General features: G+C 39.4%; 1 protein-coding gene across 1 annotated transcript in view; it reads right to left on the bottom strand.

Annotated features, from left to right (window-relative positions):
* Positions 1-22353, bottom strand: part of FARP1 (FERM, ARH/RhoGEF and pleckstrin domain protein 1) — a 140831-nt gene that overhangs the window by 91887 nt on the left and 26591 nt on the right. Inside the window, exons 4-9 of the mRNA XM_037046063.1 lie at positions 18912-19009; positions 13987-14101; positions 13010-13157; positions 2676-2771; positions 1035-1198; positions 253-321 (exon numbers count right to left, since the gene is read on the bottom strand). Coding sequence (XP_036901958.1) covers positions 253-321; positions 1035-1198; positions 2676-2771; positions 13010-13157; positions 13987-14101; positions 18912-19009 — 690 coding nt within the window. The remainder of the gene's footprint in view (positions 1-252; positions 322-1034; positions 1199-2675; positions 2772-13009; positions 13158-13986; positions 14102-18911; positions 19010-22353) is intronic.

Genomic DNA, 22353 nt, shown 5'->3' with positions numbered 1-22353 from the left:
CTTTTCCTTCTTCCTCACTTGTTTCTCTCAGTCCACTTTCCTTACCTCTTCTTACCTTGAGTAAATGCCCCTGTACTCTCCGATGTTCCTATCTAACACTAAACTGTCTGAACTGGCCAAGGTGACTATGAAGCAGTGATTCTCTAACTCACCAAGCCTGGGTGAAGCACTATCTCACAGCAATTGCACTGTTACCTGGAGAGAATGACTTGACTCCTCCCATATCAGAAGTAGCATAGAAGTTCCTCTTACCTTTCAAACTGCACTTTCTTATGTCCTCCTTCTTTAACATAGTCGAGAACCTGCTTCTGAGTCCGACCACTAAAATGAAGACCACGAGAGGAAAGGAAAGAAGACACCAAGGCATTCTCATTTAAACACACAACATAACACTCCACTATCTTTACTTCCCCTTGCATGATGGGGAGCTATGTGGGTTTTCTCAGTTAGCCAGCAGTATAAGCAGACTAAGAAAAACTATGTTTTCATGTCTAGTCTACCTCTTAATATTTCCCTTAAAAATAAAAGAAAATGTTCAATTAACTAAACCACTTAATTCTGTGATTGGTTATTATGTGAACATTCTGAGTGTGTATGCTTTGAGAAGGCAGGGATAATTTTGTTTTCTCAATGGCTAAAAGAGTATTTGACATGCAGTAGACACTTAAAGTATTGAAAGAATGAGTGAGAAAGTGACCCAGTGATAGGCAAGTCTGCATAGTATTTTATGAAGCTACACCAAATGTTAATAAACACTTTTGCTTTTATAGAGAAAGGAAATCCTTTCTGAATTAGAGTCCCATTAAGAATCCCAATGGCGAGGTAGATGGTCCTGTGCCTCACTGACATTCAGAAAGAATTCAGCAACGGTCTGCCAAGGAGCCTGCTGGGATGACCAGCAAAACTCCATTAGCAAACTGGAGACTGGCTCTGACCTTACCTCCTTGCTGTATACCACATCAGCTGCAATAGGTAATAGCACAAGGAAAGTCTCAGGGGAAGACAAACAGAAAGGAGTGAAGTAGAATACTTACCTGAACCGAAATGATGACCCTCGACTAAAGAGAACAGGCTTTGGCTTTGGTTTGGGCTCTTCAAAAAGTCTAAAAAAGGCATGATGTTCAACACAGATTTTCCAGAAGGATTTGCAAAAGTCCCGACTGGCCATTAGAAATTCCAAGGTATCCTGGTATGAGCTCTAAAAAGAGAAAATACCACTTCGGTTTTTATCCATTACCCATGGACACTGAAAAACTGGAAAAAAAAAGACAAAAAAATCTGTCCAATAAAATTTCAATTGTGTATTTTATTATAGCATGACCATAAATTCATGTATTTAGTAAAACATTCTTGTTCCTAATGACAAAATATAGTTATCATTCAAACACTTTATTTTTGACAGAATTCCTTAGAGGAACTAACAGAAACCAGGGGTACTCAGCAAAAATTGTATTTCTTTTGACAAAGTTCATAAATAAATTGTATTTACTTGGTTTACATTTCCTTAAAAAATATCCCAGCACAGAAATTCCTTTTTTTCATCCCTAAAATAACTGAAACACAGTTCTTCTTTCTGTTTTCTCCCTTGTGATTCAGGCTGACTTTAAATATTGGTCTTAAGACTGTTCTCTATCAAAAAATATATGACTCTAGCCCCAGGTGGCCCCAGGGACCCTACAAGAAGAACACTTTTTCTTTCTGGAGCACAAATGTTTCAGTCAAGACTGAAAAACTCATATCCTTTGATTTTGGAAAGAGGACACAGTAATTTTCTATTCCCAGATGGAATGCCCCCAATTTATGGGGCCATATTATATAAATAAAAGTTACCACGGTCTTTAACATTCCTAGCAGTTCCAACTATTTGGCAGATCCCACGGTTCTGGGCAGTGGAGTGTCAACTTAAAAAGTAGTTGTGCTGTAGTTTTTCATGTGTAAATCAGCCTTTTGGAACACAAAATGCATTTTCCCATGGAAAACAACTAATAATGGGTGCCTGCTTCTGAGGTCAGGCCATAAAAGCCTACTTAAACCATACTATAGCTAAACTATAAGCCTAGACTTACATTTATAATCTTTTTTCCATGGGAAAAAGCACTCCCAAGTACTAGCTGGGGACATCAGTGATATATTATCCATCTCCTCCACTGCTATTTCCAGTAGAAGAAGATGCTATTCTTCCTTCTCTGACCCAGTCCCAGTATAAGCAACATCTGTAGGGTTTCTGTGGAAAGTGGACCTAGTTAGCTCATGACAATGCACTGTCAGAGGTCTGGGATAACAGCAAGCAGTCAAGAGTTTGGGACTGCTGCTGTGTGGGCAGGGATATGCCTGGAATATGGCAGAACGCTGAACAGGATCTCAAGGTGACCCAGAGGCTGGAGACACAGCAACTGCAGAGCTCAGGCTGTTTATTGGGGGTAAGGTTAAAGCTGCTGGTGTTTGCATAGGCAGTTACCCTATCCCCAGGCACACATCTGTGCTACTTATCCTTTACCTTCTTTCTACTGAGAGTAACAACTGTGGCATTATCAAGCATTTGGAAACATCTCTCTGTAAGACACTCAGACACCTGAATGGCTTTGGCCAGTTTCAGCCTATGCCCTAGCTTGGCCCATCCCAATGGCTCACAGGGAAGGCTCAGCAGGTGTCCCCCTTTTCTGGGAGCCACTTACATTTGTATCTGGACGGAGCTTGATGAGAAAGCGCTTCCTCTTGAAGCTCAGCTTTCGCACCTTTGCCCAGTTGAAGGCATTGATCTTTGTGAAACCCTAAAAAGAAAGGTATCAGTCAGTGAGCCAGGAAATGCACAATAAGCAACATGGGAGTTGTTGTGTATTGCTTATGGGGAACAGCAAGAAGGACTGATGTCCTGTAGCTCTGTAAGAATTCATTTTGCTGGAGAATTCACAGATCTTCAGCTGTGGGGGTGACGCTGGTTCCTGGATCACTATTTCTCATTGATTACATGATTTGGCATTCTAACTAAGTTTGCCCCCAGGGAAGAAAAAGGCTAGCCAAGGGAATGACACAGAGAAAGATAAATAAAAATAAAAACCATAACAACCATGACAATAATTAGCAATCATCACTTACAGCATGCCAGGCACTGGCCTAAGGACTTTACAGATCTTTTCAAACCTTATACAAAACCCACCGAGATGTCTTTCTTATCTTCATTTTATAGATGTGGAATCTGTTGCATGGATATATTTTAATTTGGCCAAAATGACAAATTGAATGGCAGAATGAGATTCCTGAGCATGTGTCTTAACCAGCAGCTGCAACATCACTGGTTAGCAACACAGAAGCATCACTACAGGTTAGCAATCATCCCCTTGTCCACATGGTTTGGCTCCCATGTCCACTAGGCATCCAACAGCAAAATCAGGATCTGGGAAGGAGGGCCCTGCTTTCCCTGTGTCTTCTAGGCCAGAGAACACTGTACAGAAAGGACATCCTCATCTTGATAACCATGTGGGAAGTGGTGGAGAAAGTAAGAGGGAGTTGCCAGACACCAGCTCCTATGCGTCCTATCATATCAATTGAAAATAGAATTCCTGGAGTCCATTTGAACACCAGAACCATTTATTTAAGTTGGTTAAGGATGAAGCAATTATATACTGAGAAGATTAATTCCAAGATACAGCTTTTGTACATAATTAAATTACTGAGCAATTCTCAGTATTTAGATTGTACCTAACAATCAAAACAAATTAATTCAATTGTGAGGCACTTCTTTTTCCTGCTCTATGATTTTTAAAAAATGTTTCAGGGATTTAATTTTGAAATTTAATGGTAGTATTGAAAACTACACTTAGTTTATTGTTGTGTTTTTCATCAGAGAGTCCTACATTATTTTTGCAGGTCCAAACCTATCAGGAGGAGTCACCTCCTCAAATACCACACTGTTTTCAACACATCCCTAGTATCCCATGTGAACCCAACTTGAACTCCTTTCTTGGGGCACAGGTCTATGATAATTAGTGTCCATCATAAACATCTGATACATGAGCAGAGAATCATAGGCTACTTTGGTAAAATAAGACAGAGGGAATGTAACCAAACCAGATAGAGCTCAAAAAAGTTTTAGTTCATGTACACACTTACACCTCCAAAACTGGGTAAAATCTGACTTTATTGCATGACAAAGACAGATGTTTTCTCCACACCCATTTTAAACCAAGGCACAAATTACTGACTTTTCTTTAAAAGAAAAGCCTTGAGAAAATTTGGGAGGGGTGTTGGTGAATATGTTTATTATCTTGAAATCATTGGTTTTACAGGATATACATATATAACAACTTATCAAATGGCACATTTTACATATTTTTATTTTATTATATGTCAAGTAACATTTCAGACTACAGAAAATTATATGTCCTCAAGAAAAACAGGTAGATTTCTGGCCGAGAAGGAAGTATATATAGATAAACTTTGCCTGCTTGCATAACCAAAAGGAGGACAACAGCAAATTTAAAACCAAACAATAACCAGAACTGCCAGAAAAACAAACTGTATGGAAGTCCAATAACCAAGGAATTAAAGAAGAAACATTCACCCACGCTGGTAGGAGAGGGAGAGATGGGAAGTCAGGGTGGAGAGGATGTGCGGCTGGCAGACTGGGGCAGGCAGGGTGGCGGCTGGTGGACTGGGCAGTCCCACATTTGCACATGCATAAACTGAGAATAATAATTGAGGAGGGAAACAGGCCCCGGAAACTAGGGTTCCACCATGAGAGAAGAAAGCATCAAAACCTCTGGCTATAAAAACCTATGGGGGTTGCGGCAGTGGGAGAAACTCTCAGCCTCACAGGGGAGTTCACTGGAGAGACCCATAGGGTCCTAGAATGTACACAAACACATCCACTCAGGAATAAGAACCAGAAACACCCAATTTGCTTGTGGGTCACAGGGGAAGTTACCGAAAGCTGGCTGAAGGCCAAGTAAGCTCTATTGTTCCCTCTTGGACCCTTCCCCCGCATATAGCACCACAAGACAGTGATGTGGGTTGTCCTGCCCCGGCAAATACCTAAGGCTCCAATTCCTTACAACATAATAGGTGCACCAAGACAAAAAGTTATGGAGCAAATGAAAGAAGAGATCAAAGCTCCAAATATAGAACTAAGTGATGAAGAGACAGCCAGCCTATCAGATGTACAGTTCAAAACACTAGTAAGCAGAATGCTCACAGAAATGATTAAGTACACTTGCAAAATAGAGGAAGAAGTGAAGGCTATATAAAGTAAAATAAAGGACAACATACAGGAAACCAACAGTGAACTCAAGGAAACTGGGACTCAAATCAATAATTTAGACCAGAAGGAAGAAATAAACATTCAACTAGAATAGAATGAAGAAACAAGAATTCAGGTCGGGGAGAAGATGGTGGCAAAGTAGGACAAAGGATTTCGCTTCCCTCCATGTGCAGGAGAAAAAACGGGCTGATCTGCAGAGGAGCACAGGGGATACCCAACAGGGACCCAGCATATAGGAAGGCAGGAATCCAGAAAGTTTAGCAGACACTGAATGACCAGAGGTTGAGGAGAGGAGACAACCGCAGATCAACAAGGTACAAGGGAGCAGCGCAGAGGCAGCGGCAGGCCCTCCCCTGGGCCGCGACAGGGCCCTGGCTGGGTGCTTTGGTCTGTGGTAGCCAGGGCGGGCAACAACAACCCTGGGAGAGCACTAGTCACTGGCACCCTCCCTATCTGGCAGGGCGAAGATTGGAAAACACCAGGACAGATAGGTTTGCCTGTAGTGGCAGAGAGAGAAGTGGGCATTCGGAAGCAAACCAGAGAGCTCTGATAACCCGTGGAGTCAGGCTGTGGTTGCCAGCTTGGGAGAACTGAGAGTCGCCCATACGTTCCCTATACCACAGGGAAAGAGCTGGGTCTGCTACAGACTCTGGGAGCCTCGGGCTACTAGCAAGGTCCCTGGAAGAAAGCCAGTCATCAGCTCCCTCCCTACCCAGCCGGGAGCAGACTGAAACACCCTGAAGTCAGGCCGTGGTTGCTGGCTTGGGAGAAATGTGAGTTGCCCTGTGTGTTCTGCCACAGCACTGGGAAAGCTCTGCGCCCAAGCCTGTGAGACCAGGAAAGCCTGGCTGAGAGCGCACGCACTCACGCCAGGCCAGGGCTGGGAAGCCTGGGGAAAAATCTGCTCTCACTGGGGTGCTGGAGAGCAGTACCAGTCTGGATCTTCGGAAGGTACTGGCTAGACCAGTTGAGTTCAGCGAGACCAGTTGAGTTCACCGAGACACGAGAAAGGCCACACTAATAGCCCTGCAGGCTGCTGCAGCTAGTGAGACCAGAAGAAAAGGTTTGACTCGCTGGAAACCAACAAGAAGGGTAGGTGGAAGCAGAGAACACCAAGATACCTGCAGGAGAATGCACCACTGAATTTCACAGGTATCCTACAACAGAAGTTCACACCATAAACCCAGGGAACCACAACAGATCAATTTAAGAAGCTGAGGCCAACAAGAAGAGCATCAAAAACAATGGGAAGACAAAGAAACAATCGCCAAATGAAAGAAAAGGAGGAAGTCTCAGAAAGAATGTTAGATGACATAGAGGAAAGTCAACTATCTGATACTGAATTCAAAGCACTGGTTATCAAGAAATTCAAAGAGCTTACAACGACCTACCAGAAACTACAGGGGAGCTACAATGAATTACCCACAAACTATATATGAACATGAAAAAGGAAATAGAAACCATTAGCAAAGGCCAACAGGAAATGAAGAATACAATTTCTGAACTGAAGAACACAGTAGAAGATATGAAGAAGAGGATCAATGAGGTGGAAGACCGCATAAGCGAGCTCAAGGACAGGGTAGAAAGAATCTCCCAGATGGACCCAGTAATGGAAAAGAGAATCAGAAAAAATGAGGAGAATTTAAGAGAAATGTAAGACAATATGAAATGTAATAATATCCGAATAACAGAAATACCAGAAGGAGAAGAAGAAGAATAAGGGATAGAAAACCTACTTGAAAGACTAATAACGGAAAATTTTCCTAAGTTGAGGAGAGATAAAGTCACACGAATCCAGGAATCCCAGAGAGTCCCAATCAGGTGGAACCCAAAGAGGCCTACTGCAAGACACATCATCATTAAAATGGCAAACCTCCAAGACAAAGAGAAAATCCTAAAGGCAGCAGGGAGAAAAAGGAAGTAACATACAAGGGAGTCCCAATAAGGCTGGCTACTGACTTCTCAGTGGAAACATTCCAAGCAAGAAGAGAATGGCAAGAAATATTCCAAGTAATGAGAAACAGAGGCCTAAAACCAAGGCTACTTTACCCAGCAGGCTCTCAATCAAGATAGAAGGCCAAATAAAGAGCTTCCAAGATAAAAGAAGTCTAAAAGAATACACCTCCACCAAACCACCTCTACAAGAATTACTAAAAGGGCTGCTTTAAGGAAACGAAGGAAAAGAGAGAGATGGGGAGGAACACAGGTACATAAATGGCAATGAAGAAGTACCTTTCAATAATAATCTCAAATGTAAATGGATTAAATGCACTAATTAAAAGACATAGAATAGCTGAATGGATAAGAAAGCGTGACCCACACATATGATGCCTACAAGAGACCCACCTCAGGTCAAAGGACCAGCACAGACTAAAAGTGAAAGGATGGAAACAAATTTTCCAAGCAAATGGACAAGAAAAAAAAGCCGGGGTAGCAATTCTCATATCAGACAAAATAGACTTCAAAAAAAGGGCCATAAAGAGAGACCCAGAAGGTCACTTCATAATACTCAAGGGAAGAACCCACCAAGAAGCCATTAACATCATAAATAAATATGCACCTAACACAGGAGCACCCAAATATATAAAGAAAATCCTAGAGGACCTCAAGAAAGATATTGACAGCAACACAATTATAGTAGGGGATTTAAACACCACACTGTCAAAAATGGACAGATCTTCCAAACAAAATATCAACAAAGATGTTTCAGCATTAAACAACACCCTGGATGAAATGGACCTAATTGATATATATAGAGCCCTCCATCCCAAAGAAGCTAAATAAACATTCTTTTCAAATGCACATGCAACATTTTCAAAGATAGACCACAATGACAGGACACAAACAGAGTCTCAACAAATTCAGGAAACATGAAATCATACCAAGCATGTTCTCTGATTACAAAGGACTGAAATTGGAAACCAAGCCCATAGGAAAAAAACCAAAACACCCAAAATCATGGAGACTGAATGGTATGCTATTAAACAACGATTGGGTCAAGATTGAAGTTAGGGAAGAAATCAAAAAGTTTCTAAAAACAAATGAAAATGATTTCACAACAACCCAAAACTTAGGGAAACAGTGAAGGCAGTCCTGAGAGGGAAGTTCATAGCAATACAGGCTTACCTAAAGAAGATAGAAACATTTCAAACAAACAACCTAACGCGACGCCTTCAAGAACTCATGGAACAACAACAAAGACAGCCCAGAGCAACTAGAAGGAAGGCAATAACCAAGATCAGAGCAGAATTAAATGACATAGAGACTAAAAGCACAATTCTAAGGGTCAATGAATCCAGGAACTGGTTCTCTGAAAAGATATATTAAATCAACAAGCCTTTAAGCAGGCTCATCAAGAAAAGAAGAGAGGCCCCAAATAAACACAAACAGAAATGAAAGAGGAGAGATTACAACTGATACCACAGAAATAGAAGGGATTGTAGGAAATTACTATGAAGAATTGTATGCCAAGAAATTTGAAAACCTAGGTGAAATGGACAAATTTCTAGAAAAATATAATCTTCCAAAGCTCAGTGAAGAAGAAATAGAAAACATGAACAGACCAATAGCAGCAGATGAAGTTGAAGCAGTAATCAAAAAACTCCCATCACACAAAAGCCCTGGGCCAGATGGTTTCACATGAGAATTCTACAAAGCTTTTAAGGAAGAGCTAACCCCTATTTTTCACAGACTATTCCAAAAAATCCAAAAGGAAGGAAAACTCCCAAACTCTTTTTATGAAGTCAGCATCATCCCAATTCCAAAGCCAGATAGGGATACAACAAAGAAAGAAAACTACAGGCCAATGTCACTGATGAACATAGATGCTAAAATCCTCAATAAAATATTGGCAAATCACATCCAACAATACATCAAAAAGATCATACACCACGACCAAGTGGGATTCATCCCAGGGATGCAAGGATGGTCCACAAATCAGTACATGTAATACACCACATAAACAAAAGCAAAGACAAAAACCACATGATCATGGCAATAGATGCGGAAAAAGCTTTTGATAAGGTTCAACACCCATTTATGATAAAGGTACTCAGAAAAATGGGAATAGAGGGAGCATTCCTCAATATAATAAAGGCCATATATGAAAGACCTACAGCCAACATCATACTCAATGGGCAAAACCTAAAATCCTTTCCACGAAGATCAGGAACAAGACAAGTTTGCCCACTTTCACCACTTCTATTCAATATAGTAGTAGAAGTTCTAGCCACAGCAATCAGACAAGAAAAGGAAATAAAAGGCATCCAAATTGGAAAGGAGAAAACAAAACTGGCATTCTTTGCAGATGACATGATAGTGTACGTGGAAAATCCTATAGCCTCTACCAAAAAACTACTCAAACTAATAAATGAGTTTGGCAAAACAGCGGGATACAAAGTCAATATCCAGAAATCAAAGGCATTTTTGTATACCAACAATGAAACAGAAGAAGCAGAAATCAAGAAAAAATCCCATTCGATATAGCAAAAAAAAAATTAAATATCTGGGAATAAGCCTAACCAAGGAGGTAAAAGACCTGTATGCAGAAAACTACACAACACTGAACAAAGACATCAAGGAAGACACAAAGAAATAGAAACATATACCGTGTTCATGGACTGGAAGAATTAACATCGTCAAAATGTCCATACTACCCAAAGCAATTTACAGATTCAATGCAATACCATTAAAGTAGCAATGGTATATTTCACAGACATAGAACAAACACTTCAAAAATTTATATGGAACCATAAAAGACCCCAAATGGCAGCTGCAATGTTGAGAAAGAAGAACAAGGTAGGAGGGATCACAATACCTGATATCAAACTGTATTACAAGGCCACTGTAATCAAAACAGCCTGGTACTGGCATAAAAGCAGGCACATAGACCATGGAATAGAACAGAGAGCCCAGAAATAAACTCAACTCTCTACAGTCAATTAATATTCGACAAAGGGGGCAGTAACATAAAATGGAGTAAAGATAGCCTTTTCAACAAATGGTGTTGGGAGAACTGGACAGCAACATGCAAAAAATTGAAAGTTGAGCACCAACTTACACCATACACCAAAATAAAATTCAAGGTGGATAAAAGACTTAAATTTAAGCCGGGAAACCACTGAAGCCCTAGAGGAGAGCATTGGGAGGACAATCTCAGATATCCCACGCAACAAGATTTTTACTGATACGTCCCCTAGAGCAAGGGACATAAAGGAAAGAATAAACAAATGGGACCTCATCAAAATTAAAAGCTTCTGCATGGCTAAGGGAAACAGTATCAAGATAAAAAGAGAAGCAACTGTTCGGGAAAACATATTTGCCAATGATACCTCAGACAAAGGTTTAATCTCCAAAATATACAAGGAACACACTCTACTCCACTCCAAGAAGACAAGCAACCCAATTAAAAAATGGGCAAAGGACCTGAACAGACACTTTGCCAAGGAGGACATACAGAGGATCCAGAGACCCATGAAAAGATGATCGATATCGCTAGCTATCACAGAGATGCAAATTAAAACCACAATGAGATACCACTTTACACCAGTCAGAATGGCCATCATAAACAAAGAAACAAACAACAAGTGCTAGAGAGGTTGTGGGGAAAAGGGTACTCTAGTTCACTGTTGGTGGGATTGCAGACTGGTACAACCACTATGGAAAACAGTATGGAACTTTCTAAGAAAACTAAATATGAACGTGCCTTTTGACCTAGCAATTCCACTATTAGGAGTATATCCTAAGAACCCTGAGGCACCAATCTAAAAGAACCTATGCACTCCGATGTTCATATCAGCACAATTTATGATAGCCAAGAGTTGGAAGCAACCTGGATGCCCATCAGTAAATGACTGAATCAAAAAGCTATGGTACATTTACACAATGGAATTCTATGCTGCAGAGAGGAAGAAGGAGCTCCTACCCTTTGCAACATCATGGATGGAACTGGAAAGCATTATGCTGAGCGAAATAAGCCAGGCAGTGAAAGCCAAATACCATATGACATCACCGTTAACAAGAATCTAAACAACAAAACAAACAAGCAAGCAAAGTTTCACCAATGACACTTAAATATGGAACAGCTGACAGGGTCTAACGGGGAGAGGGGAGAAAATCATAGGGGAAAAGGGGATGGACTCACATGAACAAGTATAAAGGACACATGGGAGGGAGGGAGGGAGGTGGGGAGCACTGGTGGGTGGCAGGGCTGGGAAGATAAGACAGAAAACTGTACTTGAACACGAATTAAATAAAATGAAACAAACAAACAAAAAGAAACAAGAATTCAAAAAAAATGAGATGTTTAGTGTTCTTCAGGACAACAGTAAATGTTCCAACATCTGAATCAGAGGGTGCCAGGAGGAGAAGTGGAAAAGCAAGAAATGGAAAAGGTATTCGAGAAAATAATGGAGAAATTCCCTAATACAGCAAAATAGACTTCCAGGAAATCCAGGAAGCTCAGATAGTCCCAAAGAAGTTGGACCCAAGTAGAAACACACCAAGGCACATCATGATTACATTACCCAAGATTAACGGTAAGGTGGGAATCTTAAAAGTAGCAAGAGAAAAAGAGATAGTTACCTACAAAGGTGTTCCCATAAGACTTCCAACTGATTTTTCAAAAGAAACCTTACAGGAAAGAATGGGCTGGAAAGAAGTATTCCAAGTCACGAAAGGCAAAGGCCCACATCCAAAATTACTCTATCCAGCAAAGCTTTCATTTAGAATGGAAGGGCAGATGAATTGCTTTCCAGATAAAGTCAAGTTCAAAGAGTTCATCATCACCAAGACCTTATTATATGAAATGTTAAAGGGACTCATCTAAGAAAAAGAAGATCAAAAACTACAAACAGTAAAATGATAACAAACTCACAACTATCAACAACTGAAGCTAAAAACAACAAAAACAAACTAAGCAAACAACTAGAACAGGAACAGAATCACGAAATGTAGATCACATGGAGGGTTTTCAGTGGGGAGCAGGAGGGGCGAGAATGGGGAAAATGGATAGGGAATAAGAAACATAATTGGTAGGTACAGAGTAGACAGGAGGAGGATAAGAAAAGTATAGGAAATGGAGAAGCCAAAGAACTTATATGTACAATCCATGGACATGGTCTAAGGAGTGGAATGCTGGTGGGAGAAGTGGTGCAGGGCGGAGGGGAATAAAGGGTAGAAGAAAAATGGGACAAGTGTAATAGCATAATCAATAACAATATATACATATATAAATAGAATAACTAGTTAGGATCCATCCAAGTGCAGTGTGCATCTTGCTGCAAAATTACTGCTGTACAGACATGGCTCTTATAAACATATGAAACAGCTATATCTTACAAGTGGATACTACATTTTTCTTTTTAAGTTAGATAAATCTGTAATCAGAAATAAGCTTATGTAAAATCCAAATTAAATTTAAAGAAAAGTATGAAAAATGTTGTTTTGGATCTAAAATCTTAATCCCATCATGCATGTTCTAAGCATAAGTCCACAGAAAGATACAGATTTCTGTGATCCTATAAAGTGAATAGATGCAAAGGACTCTATCATGGTGAATTGATAGAATTTGTATGTTGAGTGCCTGGAAAGAAACAGAAGCTCTGAAATGAGGTTAGTTTTTCACTACTCCCTATTCACCTAAAAATAACTATTAGAGGCCTTAGCTTGGACCCCACAGCATGGAATGAGTTGAAGGGCCCATTCTTATCTCCCTAACACCAAGGGAACTGGGCTGTGTTCTAAATGTCTTACCTGAAACACTAGAATTCCTGTGTTTGCAACAGCCAGGTTGATCTTAGTACCTTCCCTGTCCTTAGCTGGGTGCAACCGGATCCCATACATCTCCAGCCTACGAGCAATCTCCAGGAGTTGGAAATCTGACTCTGCTGGTGTTTGTCCACTGAAAAAACAAAAATTAAAAGGCCAGGAGATTTGAATTCTCTATGTCTATTTGAGATTAAGGAGCTTCTCTTGGAAAATAAAAAGGTATTTCATCACAAACAATGGGGCTACCCGATTAGATGACACCCAACCCCCTATTATAAGCCCAAGTTGGGTAGCTTGAACAAAAGCTCTATTACTTGTGTAACACAAAACCCCAAAGGTCTACCTCAAACTTGACTAGTTTTTTTTTAATCTCAAAGAGCTTCCTTTAAGGTCATAAAAAAGCAAAACACTATCGTGTTGAAACAAGTTTTTAGTCACTTACAATAGACCTAAACTTGCAAGCAAAGTTCAAGTCATATTATCATATTATTATCAGGACTCAAATGCCTTCCTTAAAACAACAATGACACAAACAAAAGACACAGAGAATCCTTTGAAAATGTTTTACAGATCTAAACAAAAAAACAAAGTGGAGATGATACAAAGGTTCTAGATTTTCACAATATTCTTACTTTGTCCCTAGTGTACCATGTCACTTTCCCAATTTCCTATTAACTCACCTTATGTTCTCTCTTTTATTCCAAAGCATCATTTGCCCTAAAATTCAGGTGTTACTTAGGTTTCACAAGAAGAAAAGCCAAGAGGCCTGGAGCTCTGGTTTTCAGGAGTAACCTACATATTTCAGAGTCTAGGATGAATATAAGCTGCTGTGGTCTTCCCCTGCACCCTTTGCATATTTATTCCAATAGTTACAGTGTCTGTGCATGTGTGTGTACCCATGTATAAAAGAAGAATAGAGAGAAACAGTTGAAAGGAAGGGCAAAGCAACAAATGAAACTTACATGTGGTTATGATGAAATTCCACAATTTTGTCTTCTAGTGCATCTTGCTGAGGTATGTACTTATTTTTTGCTAAGTGCTCTCTGTCCGATGCTTCATCAAAATCCCCAATCTCAGCTACAAAGAGACAGAAAGAAAAGCCAGCCACATATGCTTAATATTCCACAATTTGGTATATTCCCAGTGGAATAAACCCCAACTAGCAAATCAGAAGATAGATGACAAGACAAGGCGATCCTAGTTGGTGGGTAGAAAAAGGGCTGGGTGTCAAAAGATGTGGACATGAGGACATATCTAACAATTGTTCCAATATAAAATCATGGTTTCTTCTTCTCATCTCTAATAGTTGGAAAGAAAACTTCAGAATTATCCATCTTTAGCCATTCATGTTCCTGATTTGCTTGTTTCCTCCCCACCCAACTAGGGGTCACTTCTGTTCTAGGTAGTGATTTGAGACGTGGTTTTTGATTCATGACTTCTAAATAAGTCCCCAAATTTCAGAACTTCACAAAATCAACTTTGAAAGCCTTACATATAACAATGATTGGTGCAAACTCTAAATGTTTATCATGTACAGAAAAGATTATTGTAACTAGGTATAAAGGTATGCAATCCAATTTGGGTCAAAAAAAATCACCACTTACTAAATTTCTTGTACTCCTTGTACCAGAAATGACTGGTCAGACTATAAATACTTATGAACTTAAAAAAAATATTTTATTTATTTATTTTTAGAGAGGGGGGAAGGGAGGGAGAAAGAGAGAGAGAGAAAAGTATCGATGTGTGGTCACCTCTCATGTACCCCCTATTGGGGACCTGGCCTGCAATCTAGGCACATGCCCTGACTGGGAATCGAACCAGTGACCCTTTGGTTCGTAGGCTGGCACTCAATCCATTGAGCCACACCAGCCAGGGCTACTTATGAACTTTTTGTCTGCAAGACATAGGATGTATCTTTGTCTCATGTAACCTCAACATAATCCCCAAACTGTAGTCAGGAAATTTAAATGGTAGAGCCTCAAAACAATAATTGCACTTTGACAACAGTTCCAGCTCCGTTTATGCTGGTTTAATGCCTCTGGGATAGCATGCCATTTTTCTTTATGTCATATAGTCTGTATTACAAGCTTTAAAAAAAAGTAGTCTAATGACCAGAGCCCAGCTGTTTTTAGTAAAAGCAAGTGGACTGTTGCTATGAAACCTACCTCCCATTTTGTTATGTGAAGCAGCTTGTCATACTTTAGCAAATACCCCTCCAGGACTCCTGCAGGACATGGCTTACACATAACCATAAATCTTACCCATTGACAATTATTTGCTTTGCGTAAAATGGTGCCAACTCACCTGTCACCAGCTAGAAAAATTAATCAATCACTTCCTTTGGCTATGACAGATCAGTAACACAACTTCCTAATTGCCTTTTCTAGATTAATTTTTCCTTCCCTAAATACAGTAAAATTGCCACTCTCCATCACAGAAACAGCACAGAAGTTGGGGGGAGCTCTCTGACCATAATGCCATCTTCATTGGTTGCCTTGATGATGGTGGTATTGACTTTTCATTCTTTCCATCTGGCCTTGAGAAAGTACAGCTCATTCTCATTCTTCACATAACTTATGTTCTATGAAGACCCCTTGAACATTAAATTAGCAAACACCAGACCATTGTTCCTAAGAGAAATAGAGGGTTAGGATTCTGCAAGACTATTGGAATGACATTTTTGTCAACTGACCTTGTTTTATGTGTGTTTATGTTGAAAGACATCATATTTTATATATATTTTAAATTCATTAACATTGAACTTGTGGCCAACAGCACTATCACTCATGCCTGAAAAAAGCTTATTTGATACACGTATTTATGTTCTCCATAAGGCACATCACAGCCTTCCTGCACTTAGGAGCACTAGGCAGCAATTCAACACGACACTTGGGGACCACTGTATACAGGGGAATCACCAACAAAATGCAAAAAAAATGCAACAGTGTGGTACTACGGAGACCGTGAAAAGCACTCTTTTTTAGGGTATGAGAGCTGAAACAGGAAGGCAAAGTATCACATTTTTTTACCTCAGCTGGAACATGTGTGTGGGGTGACTCAGATATTTCACCATATTATATGTCTACGAATGACCACAAAAGCACCACAAATATTAATTTGGGGGTTACAAATAACTTTTACAGTGTAAGTAAATTTGCAAATAAGACTATATAATATAATGAAGATTGACTGCATGGGAGAACCTCATCTAAATTCTAATTTTTTGTGAGCTTTAAGCTTAGGCTTCTTATCGCATATGGATTTTAGAACACACTTTTGTCCATAAGTCAATATAATAATGGAGTTAAGAATTCCTATTTTTCCTTTGGCACCGGGGTCAATACACCTGTCTTTTTTTCCCCTCCGAGTCACTTGCCCTTCACTGTACACCTAAAATTCAACAGCAATATAGGACTATGGCATTCATTTTTCCCTCAGTGTTCCCTTCTTTGAAATATGGAAATAGGCTCCACCTTATTTATTTGAAAGCTGACAAATATTCAAGAAATGATTTCATATTTTCAAATATCTTTATGCCAAAAGATCTTACTAGCTTATGCATATACTACATTCCATAGCAGTCTACTCACAGCAAAAATAGGAACAACAAGAACACCCCCAAATCTGTGATTTTACTAAATGAAATCTCATGAGGATATGCTTGGACAAACCTATCTGCTATGCATGATCTTTAGCATGGAGACACACACAACCTGAAAATGTAGGCCTGTCATGTTTCCAAGTTACTCAAGTGGAATTTTAACATCAGGGCTATCTAGTGATTGATTCTTCATCAGCTTGTCCTACTTGATTGATTCACAGTAAATTAAAGAAAATTAAAAGTGAGAGAAAACAAATGAAAAAACAGACTATCTGAAAGACAACTCCATGAGTTCAAGAAAGGAAGATTTTGTAAAAATTCAGATTGCATGTATAGATGGATGTGAGATAAACATATAGTTCACTCCAGATAATTTTCCATCACTATTAATATAGCTTCTGCAAAAGGGAGATGAGTTGACCCCTTATACCTTACAGGTAATTCAAATAACAATCAATAATTACGAACAAGACTATTTACAGAGGATTGTGAAATTCCTCCTCCCATGACTGAGACCACAAGATGCTTAAAAATGTAGGAATGGGGCTTTTAAAGTATGAGAAGATTATAAAAATGTTGTGTCTCATCACTGAATAAATAGCATCCAAATAGCAAGTGTGCTTTTGAACCCATCTATTTCATTTTCTCTGGAGAACTCAAGATTCTTGGGTAATATTGAGCTTCTTGCTGGTATCTAGGAAAGAGGGGCCAATCATATGGAACACATGGTTTTCTGAGTGACAGTCAGCCTCCACTTCCCATATGTGCCAGTGAGATATACGGAGTTAACAGGCTTTAAAAAGGAAGAAACATAAAAGGAGGGAACAGGTACGAAATTAAGTGGCATCAGGAATATTAGAGTAAAGTAAGCTTCTTTTCTGCTTATAAAAAAGCCCAGGATCATAAACATTTTATAAAGATACTATCCAATAAAGAAGCTTCATTCATTTTAAAATTCTCCATTATTTGGAAAGGGAGGGTTGCAGGTGAGTGAGACAAAGAAAGAGTATGTTTACTGAATACCTAACATGTACTATTTCATTTTCACAGCCTTATGAAAAGTTTTATTATTTTCATGTTCCAAAAGAAATAACAAGTAGTGGGGAGGGGTGGATAGCACTCCAGGGTCATTGATCAACTGATAGAAATGGGGTCTGCCTGATTCAAAGGCCTCCTCTCTCCACTATCATATGAAGAGGGAAGACCAAACACAATAGACAAAAGCTGTGTAACTTTCTGTAACAAAGCTTCCTCACTCATAAAAATGGGGATAATAAGAATACTGACTTCACAGAGTTGCTGCGAGATTTAAATGGGATACATAGTGCTGGCACTTAACAAAGGATACCTATTTTTGTTTTTGTTTTTTCCCCTCACATCAAATTTTCAAAATATCTCTCTGCTAATGAAAATCTCTCTCTGCTAAGTCTGGTAGAGATATTCAATAATGCCCATATACCAAAAAAAAAAAAAAAGAACAAGCATGGTTTATAGAAACACCTCACCATATTAGACTAAGGTAATTTTTTTACTACTAGGAGTGACATTTCCTACAATACTTTGGAAGTCTTATTAACTGGCCAGTTATCAAACAAGATGAGGCTAATTATATGGAACTGCTTTGTATAAACTGGAAATTTTAAAATGATAGCATAATATTTTTTATGCTAGCTAGCACTTATACATGTTGACCTTTGTCTATATACATAACTACTTTCCCAAAACAGCATGTGTATATTCCACTTTAAGTAACTTCTGCCTTGGCTAAGAGAAAAGAAATAAATGCTCAGGTGGATTGTCAGTAAGCCTTAGAATGAACACAATCTAATTTATCCTTTGACTAGGTTAAGAAAGCTAAAATATTTCATTTGAAGTGTCACTAGGATTTAGTCTAGCTAGAGAGCAGAATACCAGAAATAAAATCTTTGACAGTTTTATGTCTATGGCTAATGAGCAATATTCAGTGATAAAGGACAGAACAAATTTAGTCCACTTGGACCCTGTCTCTCTAAGCTTCTTCTTTGAGGCAACTGAGATATCAACAGTTGCACTAGTCCTTGAAAAGGGTAGACAAACACCAGAATATAGAATGCTGGGTCAATGTTTTGGTGATATGCATATTAAATACAATTAGGAGTACTATTTTTCGACCCATAAACATTCATGCTAATAGCAAAAGAACACAAAGATATTAGTATTGTTCTTATGGATGTGATGTTCTTTCCAGTCAATCAGATCACTGTGTTATTTCCAATGTGATTTCCAAAGAAAACCAACAGAACTTACATTGTACAATGTGTGAGATCAGAAGAGCAGCACTGGTATCATTACATGTCAGTCTGCCCTGAGCCAGATCCTGCTTCACCTGCAGAGCAAACAGGTACCTGCAAACACAGAAATGAGCGTCAAGAACACAGAGATGGGAAGCATGCAAAGAGGGTGGGGAAGGTCCCCATCTAAGTCAGGTGTCAGGCTCACCCCTGGCAATTTGTCCACATCGTCAGCAACTAAAGAGAGGTACATAAACCAAGGAAAAGAATGCCTGCAAGCCTGGGATGAGTTCCTGGTGCCCCTGACTGCCATGCAGATACTCATAGCTTCCTGAAAGGACAGGGAGACTTGTGCTCTAATCTCACACAAATGAGTAATATGTTTCATTTTATACAGAGAGATACAGTGGTAAAAAAAAAACATAGACTGTGACTTACCATCCTATATATTTTTATAGGGCAAAGCAAACATTTAAAATTTTTTCACAGATCAAATGTATTTAAAAATAGCTTTATGGCTGAGACAGTAACAATAGTTTGTTATGGTTAGTAACAGCTTTACCAACAGGTAAAGGCAAGATAGGGGTGACTTTTTTGTAGCATAGTATTCACTTAGCTACTGCCATACATACTATCAGCTCCCAGATGTATAAAAATCAATTTATTTTAAAACTCTTTTCTTTACATTGTAGCATAAAGCAAGTGAACATTTTTGGCAAAAGAGAAAAGAGATATTCACAAAACAAAGAAATTAAGGAAAAACAGTCATTGTTAAGACTGATTTGAAAATATCATATGGACATAGGCAATGGTGTGGCAATTGCCTGAGGGAGTAAAGGTGGGGGCTACGTGGAGAAGGGCAAAGGGGAAAAACTGGACAATTGTAATAGTATAATTGGTAAAATATAATTAAAAATGAGGTATCAGTATGAACTCATAAACTTTTAGAAAGGTATTTACTAGGTTTGTCCACTGCCTAGTAACAGTGTCATCTCAGAAGGACTTCTGGCCAAGATAGAGGCATAGGGAGACACACTGTGCCTCCTCGCACAACCAAAATAAGGACAACAACAATTCAGAAACAAAAAACAACCAGTACTGACAGAAAATTGAACTGTATGGAAGTCTGACAACCAAGGAGTTAAAGTAGACACAGTCATCCAGACCAGTAGGAGGGGCAGAGTCAGGTGGCTGGGCAGAGAGGGGTTGCAGCAAAGTGGTGGCTGGTGACCCCTGGCACGCAAGGCGGCAGCGGACAGACCCAGCAAGGTGGCAGATTGTGGAGGGGCTTGGCGTACAAGGTGGCTGGTGGAACTGGGTGGTCCCACTTTCGCCCACAGATAAACCAGGTGAACCTGGGGAGCGAGACAGACCACATAACTCAGGGACCCAAATCAGGGGAAAAAAGCCTCAAAACATCTAATGAAAACACCTGTGGATATTGAGGTGCCAGGAGAAACTCCCCACCTCACAGGAGAGTCTGCTGGAGAGATCCACAAGCTCCTAGAATGTACAAAAACCCATCTACCCAGGAATCAGCACCAGAAGGGGCTACTTTGCTTGTGGGAAGCAAGGGAAGTGGACTGAAATCCAGCAGAGACAGGAGCAAGTGCCGTTGTTCCTTCTTGGATCCCCCCATATACAACATCACAACCTAGCAACTGGGTTGCCCCACCCTGCTGACCACCTAAGGTTTTGCCCCTCATTCTGTAACAGGTGTGTCAAGACCAAAAAAAAAAAGGCCCAAATGAAAGAACAGATCAAAGCTCCAAAAATATATATATATATATAACTAAGCGACAAAGAGCCAACCTATCAGATGCACAGTTCAAAGCACTAGTGATCAGAATGCTCACAGAATTGGTTGAATTTGGTCACAAATTAGATGAAAAAATGAAGGCTACACTAAGATAAATAAAGGAAAATGTACAGGGAACCAATAGTGATGGGAAGGAAATTGGGACTCAAATTAATGGTGTGGACCAGAGGGAAGAAATAAACATTCAACCAGAATAGAATGAAGAAACAAGAATTCAAAAAAACAAGGAGAGGCTTAGGAATCTCCAGGACATCTTTAAATGTTCCAACATCCTAATTATAGAGGTACCAGAAGGAGAAGAGGAAGAGCAACAAATGGAAAAATTATTTGAACAAATAATGAAGGAGAACTTCCCCAATCTGGCAAAGGAAATAGACTTCCAGGAAGTCCAGGAAGCTCAGAGAGTCCCAAAGAAGTTGGATGGATCCAAGGAGGAACACACCAAGGCACATCATAATTACATTACCCAGTACTGAAATGAAGGAGAGAATCCTAGAAGCAGCAAGAGATAAGGAGGCAGTTACCTACAAAGGAGTTCCCATCAGACTGTCAGCTGATTTCTCAAAGAGACCTTATACGCAAGAAGAGGCTGGAAAGAAGTATTCTAAGTCATGAAAGGCAAGGACCTTCAAGATAGCTCTATCCAGCAAAGCTATCATTTAGAATGGAAGGGTACATAAAGCACTTCTCAGATAAGGTCAAGTTCAAGGAGTTGATCATCACCAAGCCCTTATTTTATGAAATGTTAAAGGGACTTATCTAAGAAAAAGAAGATAAAAACATGTATAGTAAAATGACAGCAAACTCACAATTATTAACAACCACACCTAAAACAAAAACAAAAGTAAACTAAGCAAACAACTAAAACAGGAACAGAACCACAGAAATGGAGATCACATGGAGGGTTAGCAACAGGGGAGTGGGAGGAGGAGAGAGTGGGAAAAGGTACAGAGAATAACTAGCATAGAATGTAGGTAGAAAATACACAAGGGGAGGGCAAGAATAGTATTGGAAATGTAGAAGCTAAAGAACTTGTAAGCTAAAGAAAAAGTATCTTTTTCTTTAAAAAAGAAGCAACACTTAGTAACCAGATTCTGGCTGTCATCCAATTACCCACTGAAAGGACACAGAGGTGAGTCCTTAGAGAAATGGTGGATTCCAAACGTGTGGTAGGGAAAGGTGCAAAGTGATCCTAGAGTATCTAGTTATGCCAAGAAGCAAGGCAGCTTCCAAAAATAAACGTATTGTATCAAAAAGGTGAAAGATACATATTGAAGGGACATTCATTGGCCAAAGTGACAACCATTTAGTAGCAACAAGAATAATTGAAGAGGAAACAAATGAAATTAATGAAAATTCAAGAGTTCAAATAATGATACTCAAAAAAAGAGAAAACAAAAAAGTCCTGAATGTGTCACCAATTTGAGGAGACTATTAAACCAATTCTTTATTTAAAAATTGATAACCCATGGGAAAAAAGTGGTGATGTAATCTGCCTCTTCGGTTGAAGGGTATTGTAGGATATACAGATAGTCCAAGTGGAAGAGGAAAAGTTTTACTTTACAGAAGAATGCTAACTAATGATGTTAGCATTATTATTATTATTGACTTTGGCAAGCATTGTTAATTGATGAAAAAA

This window comes from Sturnira hondurensis, unplaced genomic scaffold (genome assembly GCF_014824575.4).
Source record: "Sturnira hondurensis isolate 20B ecotype Veracruz unplaced genomic scaffold, ASM1482457v3 Scaffold0004821, whole genome shotgun sequence".
NCBI classification, from domain to species: domain Eukaryota; kingdom Metazoa; phylum Chordata; class Mammalia; order Chiroptera; family Phyllostomidae; genus Sturnira; species Sturnira hondurensis.
The sequence above is the reverse complement of the archived record's forward strand: the minus strand, read 5'-3'. Positions and strand labels throughout refer to the sequence as shown.